At 42.5% G+C, this 12,232-nt stretch overlaps 1 protein-coding gene across 1 annotated transcript; it reads left to right on the top strand.

The window, feature by feature from the left end:
* Positions 1-7,977: 7,977 nt before the first annotated feature.
* LOC119965624 (interleukin-6-like) lies at positions 7,978-12,003 on the top strand. The gene is made up of 4 exons (XM_038796409.1): positions 7,978-8,127; positions 8,765-8,878; positions 10,507-10,653; positions 11,713-12,003. The coding sequence occupies exons 1-4, from the start codon at positions 7,978-7,980 to the stop codon at positions 11,881-11,883; spliced, it is 582 nt and encodes a 193-aa protein (XP_038652337.1). The 3' UTR covers positions 11,884-12,003.
* Positions 12,004-12,232: the final 229 nt, after the last annotated feature.

Below are 12,232 nucleotides of genomic sequence, written 5' to 3'. Positions count from 1 at the left end.
GCAAGATTGCACCTGAAGTACTGGGTACAGGTTTGGTCTACTTACGGAGGGACATACTAGCACTGGGACCATTTTAGAAAGGGTTCACCAGCTTGATTCCTGGGGTAAAGGTGTTTTTCTTATAATGAAAGGTTGAGCCGGTTGGGATTATACTCATTGGAGTTCAGAAGATTGAGAGGTGATCTTATTGAAACATGTGAGCCGGGATTCTCTGAGCCTCCGCACCGCAATCGTGCTTGCGCGGGGGCGGAGAATGGGGCGTCAGACCCGCGATTGCGTCCACCGCAAATCCCGCATGGACGGTCGACGCGGCGCCGGTCGGGGGTCATTGAAAGAGGCCCCCATGGCGATCCTCCGCTGCCAACTGTCCGAGCTCCCGCAGCGGGTGCGTGCGATCTGGGTGGGGGCCTATATTGTTGGGGCCGGCCCGCTGTGTGGGTCCACCATGCTGCGCGGGGCTACCGCACACATGCGCTGACCCGCGCCCGGAAGTGCAGGGCCCCGTATCGGCAGCCAGAGCTGCATAGAGCACTCTGGGGCCCTGCTGGCACCCTTCAAAACAGAGAACCACTCTGAACTTGCTCCAGGAAAGTCAAGAGTGATTCGCTCCAGTTTTCTCACGGGCGTGGGAGACACCTGGTCAAAGGCTTTCTGGAAATCCAAACAGATCACATCCATAGGCTCTCGCTTGTCTAACTTCCTTGTTACCTCTTCAGGGTAGGTGGATTGACCACGCTAAATTGCCCCTTAATTGGAATTTTTTTTTAAAAATTCAATCAAATTTGTTCGGCACAGCCTCCCTCTGTCAAAACTATGCTGACTATTCCAAGTGGAGATAGATTCACTCCTTCAGAATTTTCTCCAATAGTTTTCCTACCACTGACGTGAAACTCACTAGTCTGTAGTTCCCTGTCTTATCTCTATAACCTTTCTCAAATAGTGGGACCACATTAGTTGTTCTTCAAACCTCTGGCACCTCCCCCGAGGCCGAAGAAGAATAAAAAATTTGGGTCAGAGCCCCTGCAATCTTCTCCCGCACTTCCCACTGTATTCTGGTACACAATTCAACTGGACCTGGAGCCCTTCCACTTTTAAGGCTGCCAGCAACTCCAAAGCCTTGCCACCCCCTGTGACAATTTGCTCAAGAACCTCACAGTCTCTCTCCCTGAGTTCTATATCTACCTCTTCATTCTCTTGGGTTAAGACAGCTTTGAAGTATTCGTTTAACACCATACCAATGTCCTCTGGCTCCACCCACAGATTTCCCCATTGGTCTCTAATGGGCCCAACTCTTTCCCTGGTTATCCTCTTCCCATTGATATACTTATAGAATATCTTGGGATTTTCTCTACTTTTACAGGCCAGAGCTGTCTCATGGTCCCTCTTTTCTCTCCTAATTGCTTTCTTAAGCTCCATCCTGCACTTTCTGTACTCCACTAATGCCTTTGTTGATTTGCTCCCCTTGTACTTGCTAAAAGTCTCTCTTTTCCTTCTCATCGTATCCTGAATGTCTCTGGGCTTGTTACTCCTTCCTATTACCCTAGAGGGAACATGTTGGGCCTGTACCCTCCCCATCCTTTTTGAACGCTCTTCTGTAGATTTCCCCACAAGTAACTCTTTCCAGTCTGCCTTGGCCAGATCCTGCCTTATTTTACTAAAGTCCACTCACCCCAACCCAAAACCTTTTTTTTCGCAACTTGTCTATTTCTTTATCTATAACCAACTTAAATTGTACCATGACGTGGTCGCTATCACCAAAATGCTCCCCTACCAAAACATCGACCACCTACCCAGCTTCATTCCCCAGAATTAGGTCCAGCACACCACCGTCCTTTGTTGGACCCTTTACGTTTTGAGCTAAAATACCCTGGATACATTTTAGGAACTCCACTCCATCTAAGCCCTTAACACTGTGACTATCCCAATTAATGTTGGGAAAGTCGAAATCACCTCATATAATTACTCTATTAGTATTTTTACACCTCTGCAAATTGTACACGTGTTTGCTCCTCAATTTCACGCTGATTATCTGGGGATCTATAATAAACACCTAGCAATGTGGCTGTCCATTTTTGTTCCTAAGCTCTACTCACAAAGCTTCATTTGATGCCCCCTCCAAGATTTAATCCCTCCTTACTGCAATAACTACTCCTTAACTCCTTCACCTTAAGTTCCCTAATCAAGTCTGCCTCATTACACATCACCAAATCCAGAATTGCCTTTCCCCTATGGGCACTACAAGCTTTTCCGAAAAACAGTACACCATATCACTAAAATAGATGATCTGGTCCTTAATGCTACTTGTGGGACCTTGCAGTGCTCAAGTTGGTTGTCACATTCCCTAGAAAAATAACTACACTTCAAAGGTAGTTCATTAGTTTCAAAGCACTTGGGATATCCTTAGGTTGTAAAAGTCACTATATAAATGATTAAGTTATTTTTCTAATTTAAGGATTCTTGACAAAGGAATTGAAACTGTTATAAAAGTGCTCTTCTGAAGTGGGTTATATTATTAGATAGTGTAGAGAAAGCATCGCAGTGAGTAACTCATGTATGTTTGCTGTTGACACAGATTAATGAATGAAAGGAATATATTGCAACCCAGTAATAAGTTTCTACACTTGAATGAGTAAATATACCCAGTGACTATTGCACATTGAGAGCATTTCAAATATTTCTCAATCAGAAGTTATTGGTAGTTCTATTGCTAATATATATATATAATATATATAATATATATATTAGGGGCCTCACGGTAGCATGGTGGTTAGCATCAATGCTTCACAGCTCCAGCGTCCCAGGTTCGATTCCCGGCTGGGTCACTGTCTGTGTGGAGTCTGCACATCCTCCCTGTGTGTGCGTGGGTTTCCTCCGGGTGCTCCGGTTTCCTCCCACAGTCCAAAGATGTGCGGGTTAGGTGGATTGGCCATGCTAAATTGCCCGTAGTGCAAGGTTAATGGGGGGATTGTTGGGTTACGGGTATACGGGTTACGTGGGTTTAAAGTAGGGTGATCATTGTTCGGCACAACATCGAGGGCCGAAGGGCCTGTTCTGTGCTGTACTGTTCTATGTTCTATGTTCTATATGTTGAATAAGTAATCTAATGAAACTTGAGGTTGAAACTTGAATAAAATATTTTGCAACTCATCCCAGCTAATTTAACTATTTTTAGATTTAGTGTATCTATATGAAGTTAATACAGTTCCTTAATTCTGTTTCTTTAAAGCTAACCACAAGCCCTTTTAGTGCCAGATGGAGCTGATTACATAAAATGAACTGCTGAATGCTGACACAGTGGGGTGATTTAAGCAAGGGACGCTCTTTTAGTCTCATCAAGTCATTCATAAAATTTTGTCACCGTTTCATGTAAAAGTTATCACAGGGGTAAAGATATAATCACTTACTGATAAAAACAATCTCAATTGATTCTTCAACATTGAAATTACTTGCTGGAACTTATGCTTCGGCTGTCATTTTCTGATAACTATTTCTGCTTTAGTGAGAATGGTGCCTCGTTTGTTCAAACTTATGGAACCCATTTTAGCAGTAATGTGCACTCCCCATGTCTTATATCATGCATTCAGTGAAAGATCTAAAGATGTGGAAGTGAGTTGCTTGTGGCTTTAATTCTTGTTTAGGCTGATGGAAAGCAAAATCTCCTCCTCGCTGTCACTAAGAATACTGTCTCGATGATTCCAGACTGCTGCCCAAAATCAAGTACCACTCACCACTCATCTTTTTCATTGCTGACCCATCATGGCTCTTGGACCCACCACCCCCCACCCCAATATCTCCTCAAATTCAAAATACTCATTCTTGTGTTTAAATCCTCCATGCAATAGTCTCGCTGATCTATATAATCCCAATCTGCCCTCATTTCCTCCCCCTACTGTCCCACCACAACCTCCGACTCTCATATCCTCTGGCTCTTACCTTCTCTGCAAGATTCTGGGCTCATTGCAACAGCCTTGGAATGATTTCCACCGACTGATGGTGGGCTGTGTGTTGTGTGATGGGCTCACTGGTCCCTGATATGGATCACATGAGCCAACAGCCCTCAAAGAGACTGTTGCACATTTCAATGAAAGTCAAACAAAATTATATTTTCCTTTTGTGGGGACAGGAAGCGCTTCCCTATGCTTCAGGAACATATTCCGGCCTATTGTCATTCCGTGTGTATTTCATGCCCAGGATCTCTTCACCACCCCCCCCCCCAGTCCATGCTGTCAGCCAGCTCTGCATAGGATCTGGAAAATTTCCCAACCTCCCTATTCAGCACTTCTGACTTGCTCACCGCATGTTAATAAGACCTGGCCAGCAAAAAGCATAAGCCTCTCACTGCTGTACCGGGCGGACAAAATAACTACCACAGTAAACTAAAGTAGGCCCTTTTCTATTTGATGGTTTATTTAAATATATAGCTGGCTGTAAACAATTCTAACCTCGTCATCTAATGACAAAGGTTGGGATTTTCTGGTCCCGCCCACTGTGATACCAGAAATTCATGCCTGAGATCAAAGGACCTTTGGCTGGTTTATTAAATTTTTGATCCTGTCCATGACAATCCCGACCAAAGTTTTTCTTACATTACAAGAGAGACGAGACTTCAAATGTATTCCCATTGGCTTAAAACACATTGAGAGATGCAGTGGCCATGAAGGCCTATATAAATCAAAGTCTTTCTTTTATGTTTCTTTTCATAAAAGATATAGGGCTGTATTTTCCGATTTCCCAGCATGTGTTTCTCGGCAGCATGCTATTCACTGGAGGCCGGACTCTATACTCCCGCCACTTGTCAATGGGATTTTCCATTGAAGCCACCCTATGCTGCGAGGAAACCCACGAGCGGGGATGCACTGCTGGTGTAAAAGGTGAATCGCAACACCCGGAAATTCCAGCCCTAATGGAGTAACCCCATGCTTGCCATATGGAGGAAGTCCATGTTTAAAGTGGGGTACGTCACAACTACACAAACTCCACTACAGCCTATAGCTCTACACTGTGGAATATTATTATCCAATGTGATATATGAGGCTATGTAATGTAACAGTGGGAACTAACAGTGAATCTTGCATACAACCTGACATCTCGGGCAGTTTATTCTTCTGCATGCTGATCTTATTCCTGGTGATTACAATTCCCGTTGTGTGCAGAAACCTGAGGTTGAAGCAAAAAGGCAGCAGCTCATCTTTAGCTGCAAATTTCCAGGGGATAGCCTCAATCCGCTGGACAGAAATAGGAAATGGGAAGGGTTAGAGCCATTAGCATCCGGAGCAGTTAGCAGGGGAACTTTTCCCTCTCGGGTCTGCCCCCCATTTATATCGCAGATAGGCAGCTCATCAATTAGAAAAGTGAGTGCTGCGGTTTGTTACACCTGAAGCTACTTAAAGGGGATGATTTTTTTTCATAACCAAATCAGGAAACAAGATTGTGGATGTGCAGCGAAATGTTTGGGGAACCAAAGAGTTTCAGGAGGATTGCAGGGTGTTCATCACATCAACAAAGATATTGATGGAGCAATTTCATCAGAGAAGGAGATCCTCTTCTGCTTGGTCAGTGAATGCCAAGGCAATTTAGTGAGCTGGCATGGCAAGAGATGGCACAACATCTCTCCAGTACCTGGCTGCAGTGTAGAAAGGATCTCATGAAGAGTACCAAGGTAAGCACCGCCTTCATGTCTCTCATTCTTTCTGCACAGCTCTAAAGAATCTGGCCTCTTTCTTCTCCGCACCTGGTGACAGCAGGGTAGCCTTCCTTTCTGCTTGCAGTCACACACTCAAAAGCAGCTTATAGAATAAGGTCATAGAATTTACAGTGCAGAAGGAGACTATTCAGCCCATCGAGTCTGCACCGGCTCTTGGAAAGAGCACCCTACCCAAGGTCAACAACTCCACCCTATCCCCAGAACCCAGTAACCCCACCCAACACTAAGGGCAATTTTGGACACTAAGGGCAATTTATCATGGCCAATCCACCTAACCTGCACATCTTTGGACTGTGGGAGGAAACCGGAGCACCCGGAGGAAACCCACGCACACACGGGGAGGATGTGCAGACTCCGCACAGACAATGACCCAAGCCGGAATCGAACCTGGGACCCTGGAACTGAAGTGATTGTGCTATCCACAATGCTACCGTGCTGCCACATAACTGCTTCTTCCTCTTGTCCACACTTGTAGATTCTTCCTGTTGTCATGTTAAGCTGGATCATACAAGGGAAATAAAACCCTTACACAAGGTACATACCACTTTCCACTCTTCTTGCAGGAGAAAGGAGACAAGATCACAGGAGGACGTCCTATCACTCGACAAAACACTTACCCCTGGAACAGGCTGCCATAGAAATTATGGGAAGACCTACAAAAGTTAGCATCAGAAATGGATGCCTGTAGCAGAAGGGTTTGTCAACTTCTTCGTATCTCTCTTCTTTCCACTTAACTCTTCCAGTCATGCGCTCTCTCACCGCCTAACAACCTGGTGGAGGAGAGCGTTGCTGGTGATCTGCGAATGCTGGCATCATATCTATATCCTAACCCTTGACCCTCTCCACTTCCTCATCTTTGCTGAATCTCATCCAGCAGAATTTGTAGACCAGCCTCTTCACCACCACCTTCTCGAGGTAATCCGGGATGGGCAGCAAATGCTGCCCTTGCCTGCAGTCTTCACAGCCAATGTAAAGAATCTTAAACAAATACCTATGAATCCTTCTTTCCTGTCCCATACAGTACCCTCAACTGTTATTTGTCAATATCTTGCCTAAGGGCCACAACAGTTATCCAGTCAATGATCTAGCTGCTGCTAGCCCAGACTGATATAACCTTGACTTTTTCCATTTCTAAACACCTGTTTTCCAGGATGATGGAGAGCCACCAAAGCACATTAACATGAAGTGACCCAGACAATTATGGCTGGACAGTCTCAATGGGTGCACAAGCAATGGAATTGAGAATGTGGAATTTCAGCAGCTACATTTTGGAACATTGGGTAAAACAGTTCTTCATGTGTCAGATTTTTCAAAATCTGACAGGCAAAGAGAGATTGTGGGAAGGGGTAAGATCACTGATTATTATTTTTTAAACTATAGACAGGATTGAGTTGATGGAGGATGTGAGGCAGGCAGTGAAGGGATTAGGTAAATCCAATCTCAGAATGCCAAAAGTTTGGATAAGATGTGTACAAATTAAATTGTTATAGGTACAAATATATATTCACTTCTTGTGATACAGAATTTGATCATTCACTCCAGCTTTTAAATTGCTCTAAGACAGTCCAAAGATGTGCGGGTTAGGTGGATTGGCCATGCTAAATTGCCCGTAGTGTCCTAATTAAAGTAAGGTTAAGGGGGGTGTTGTTGGGTTACGGGTATAGGGTGGGTTTGAGTAGGGTGATCATGGCTCGGCACAACATTGAGGGCCGAAGGGCCTGTTCTGTGCTGTACTGTTCTATGTTCTATGTTCTATGTTCTACATGCAATCATGTTCTTTTTACTTTAAACGAGACTTTTACCAGGCAGCACTTTCACTATGATATGGGGAATATCTCTTTCTTTGGTAATTCCCTATATTACCTCAAGAGGATGGCTAAAAAAAACTGACCATGGGAGAATGATCATTTGCCCTCTACAAAGTTATACATTGTTACTGTTTTTAAGCATAGCCTTGCGCATGAGGGGGGACACTGTAGGGGATTCCACCGGGAAAGCCAGTGATTGAAAGTGGTCAATAAATAGGCGGCAGTGATGCCCAAATGCCAACAAAGGTCTCAGCACTCGACCCCAAGACAGCTCCACACAGACACACCCGCTCGGCAGAGACTGCGACCCTCAGGATGCCCTCGCCTCAATGTTAGTACAAACTCTCAGCCCTACCGGTGGCTCTTGTCTCCGGGGAGAACCGCGACTGACGGCCCGATTGTTTTTTTCTTGCAGATCTGTGCCAGCCTGTCCTGCTGTTGTCGCTGTGGGTGACAGCCGCCTTGATGTCTCCACTTGCCGTCTCCCCGCTCCCGGAATCTTCCGGAGACTCTGAGGACTTTTATGTAACCAGCGAAACACCCACCGTTGCCAAGAACCTTGAACCATTGGCTCTTTTTATCCAGAATATCGCCACGGAACAGCGCAAACGACAGGTGAGGCAGAACAAAATTTACAAAGGAAATGAACTTCAGTAATAAGAGAGTTGCAGAACAAACATGACAGGTTTCTTATTTAATTCTACTTTGTCATTTATTGTTGTCATATTTGTTTTATTCCCTCAAAACAAGAATGACTCTGTCCAATTAATACCCATCAATAAATAACATGTTGCATGCCAAACTTTTGGGCTGGATTTTGCTGAATTGCCTCTCCTCGTTTAGCATCTTTAGGTTTGTTATGAGCGCAATGCTCTTGTTGAAGCTGTCATGTTTGTTATGTTTCCGGGGACCTGGAATGGGCAGAGCTCACCTCAATGACCCACGTGTTAGGACAACCAAGAATCTTGGCAGCGACGAAGGTGGGCGTTGGGTCTCAGAAAAGCGGAAATCCTTAGCTCAAGGGAGCAAGATTTTTTGGGTGAATGGGGAAAATTTGATGTACGGCCTTAATGTTGAATTCTGGCACCCTGGTTAGTTAATCAGTCAGATTAGGAGCTTGATGGATTTGTTCAAAGTCCTGCTGCTTGAGGCAGCATGTTAGTTACATCAATGGCAACTTCAGTGAAATGGACATCCATAGGGGAGCTCTTTTTTGCCCAAATTCGAATAATAAAATGCTTTTCTTTTTCAGTTGTGCAGCTTTTTTTCCATATGTGATGGGGCTACGAATTCACTGACTATGTACAACATGGAACTGCCACAGATTCGAAAGAAGGATAAATGTTTTGAGACGAATTTCCAGAAGGTGGGATATTGAACTAAAAGTTATCGTTTGCTCCCTGTAGCAGAGCATGTAAGCCGCTGAAATGGTACATCAGGTCCTCCCTTTCAGTTGAAAGGTATACTTGCACAACCAGTAGTGCAACAGTAGTAAACATGATAACAGACCATTAATTTGGTTCTCGTCACTTATCTGGCGATTGTTCATATTTTAAAACGTATGAAAGTAAATTTGTAAAAAGTGAAGAAAGGCAGGAACCCGGAGTTCTGGAACCTTATCTTCTGCCGTAACTTTAAACAGAGATCCTCAAAAAGTCCAAAGAAACAAGCCAGTTACTCCCATTTGTTTTGAAATTCCAATGAAGTTGTAGCAGAAATTTAGGACAACCTTGTTGCAGTTCAATGTGAGCTTTTTAGTATTGTTTTAAAGTATATTATGAACAATTTATGCAAAATTGTAGAGGGAGCAAGAAATAATCAACTAACACCGTCTTCAACCCTTCTTTCGGCCATCAGAACTTTATCATGATAATTTAGTCAAATAATTTGAGTTAACCTCACATTAACTCCATTATTCACGCCAATCGTTACCATTGTTAATTGGGCTGCTAAAAACGCTGGCCGGGGTTCCGCATGATTTCTTCAAAGTTAACTCGGGTGATATGGAATAAAATAGTGTTCAAAAGGTACAGGACTGAGTGTGAATTGCACCCTATGTTGAAGTATACATAATTTTCCCTTTATTCTGGTTCAAAAGTCCATTGCCTGAAGCAGTCATTGATCCATGATCGCATTGCTCTTACAGTACCCAGCAGTCAATTGAAATCTGTCCAAGGTCTGTTTCTTCTACCATAATTGCTTAAGTGGCACTAAATTGATTTAAGTGTAATCACTTTATCTGCCCTATAAAATCCCTTTGAGAAGCAGTCAGTTGGATCCTGCTCTGCATTTAAAGGTGACAGTCTCCCGCCAACCCAGTTGTAGCTTCTGAAGAGGAAAAGGGGATTTTCCCCATGTATTTTATATGACCCCACCCAGCACTCTGAAGGCCCCGTGCTTCTGTTGCAGTCACCGATTAATGATATTCTAATATGCTGCTGGACTGCGCTGATTTGGGAGATACATTCAGGGTTATGCCAACGAATTAGCGCAGAAACCATATCAACTCGTCAAAACCGATGCAGTGCCCAGCAAATTATGGACGCATTTTGCTGATAGAACTTCCAGCGGAATCTCCATGCCAATCTGTAACAGGTCAAAAGAAACTACAGTTTAAAATTGGATAACTAATACCCGTGGAGCTATTGAATGAATAGTAATGTTCAGTTCCACAACCGGTTGAAATGCGTTGGACCTCGCAAGATTAATACAACTTGGGGATTAAAGTTAATAGAACGGTTACTCTTCATCTCAAATATACAATTACATTTTCTGTCTGCATTTGAAAGTAACAGATCAGTTAAAAGACTTAAGGCAACATCCTTGGCTCAAAGGTAACACCTTGCCTCAGAGTTAGTAGATTGCTAGTTCTGGGATTTGTGCTTGCTGAAGTTATGAAAAGTGCTTTATAAATGCAAGATTTTCTCTTCAGGATATAATTTCACAGTTTTAAAACGAACATTGAATTATGTTGCAAATTTATGTTCCTTGCAGAAAAAATGTTTGTCCAGGATTGTCAAGGGATTTCAGGAGTACAAAAAGTTCCTGTCATTTGTGAGACAATGGATTGAGGGCGATAAACTGCAAGTGGATGCAATGCTGAGCAGCACAAAGATTTTGGTTGACCTGCTCCCACTGGAGGTAACAATTGTCTAGAACACAGACTAACACAGGGCTTGGCTCAAACGCAGGAAAGGAAACATGAACAGGAAATTTAGATTTGCACAGAATACTCAGCACTGAAACCAGGTCATTCAGCCCAACTGGTCTATCTACTGTTTATATTTCACACAAGCCTCATTCCATCTCTCTCCATCTAACCCTATCCGTATAATTTTCTATTATGTTTTCCTTCATATGTTTATCTGGATTCCACTTAAAAGAATCGCTTTAACAATGTTACAGTGTAACTCAGAATGTCTAAGAAACCATTGGAGACAGAAAGCATTAGCAAATGCAAGAGAGAGTTGGATAGTTTTTAGTTAAACCATTTAAGACATATTTTTTGACTTTGGGACCAGCCACTGGCATTTCTAACCCTGCAGCTTACTATGTTTCGATGCAATGTATGAACTAGTCATAACAGCAGTAAGATGACCAGTGAAGCGATGGATTAACCCATTTCTTCAGCCAACATTTTCTGAGGTTATTTATTTGATCAACATTATCAGATGAATTTTAAACTCCTTGCACACATCTGCCCAGGTGTAATTACACAATATTTTGGGTGCTGAAAGTACACTCTTCTTGATTGCTTGAACAGTTTTTGTAAATGCTTGGCTGTGTATGGTTCAAACGAATATCAATCATTTGTATTCTGTATGTACCCCACAGGTTACACATTTTAATTGTTATTATCTACTATTAGTTTATGTTCTTCAGTTTGAATTTGCTCATATACAAGCTTAGCCAAACTATCAGAGCTCTTTAAATCTTCAGAGGGATGAGGGTGGAATTTTTGTAACTTTCTCTCAAGTTCCCATCGTAACTTCAGGGCCATCAGTAGAAATCCCAGAAAAACAGTATCAGCAGACTGCCATTTTTTCCATTGTTCTAGGGTTTCCAACAACCCTCTTAAAATTACAGCAGAAGATCAACAGAACTCCAAGGAAATTCTAACTTTATAATATAACATTGTTTCAGAATAAAAATAAAATGCACTCTAAATCATGTTTTTTTTTCCTCCTCTCTCTTTAATAGAGCAAGATTCGTGAACGTATTGCTGAGCAAGATAAAAGCAATGAACAGGCTTTCAATGTAGACCAGTCTTCTGAAAATGCCTGGAATAAGCAAGTGGCAATTCATCTGATTCTTAGAAACTTTGCTTTCTTTATGGAAAGTACTATTCGAGCCATTCGATTCATGAATTGAATTCCTACAACTGCTTCATTACGATAAGCAATAACAATACTGTATGAACAGTCCAGCTCCTATCTCCTGGATGAGATCTGCTTTATACAGTAGTAGTTAAAAATATTGTTCTATATTCAGAACCAGCAGTATAAATTTGGTTCAGTTCTATGAGACTGAATATAGTAATCCACATTTGGCTATTTATAATATTTTTATTTAATATTTATTTATAACTATTAATTTAGTGTTGGTATATCAGAATCTAGTTTTGTAATGGCATCTGGCCCAAATTTACCAAATCACATAAGTTTGTACTGCTGCTGCAATGATTGAAAGTGTAATTGAACTGAAAGTAGTTTGAAACTTT

Source organism: Scyliorhinus canicula, chromosome 5 (genome assembly GCF_902713615.1).
Source record: "Scyliorhinus canicula chromosome 5, sScyCan1.1, whole genome shotgun sequence".
NCBI lineage: Eukaryota > Metazoa > Chordata > Chondrichthyes > Carcharhiniformes > Scyliorhinidae > Scyliorhinus > Scyliorhinus canicula.
Note: the sequence above shows the minus strand (reverse complement) of the source record. Positions and strands in the feature narration are given on the sequence as shown.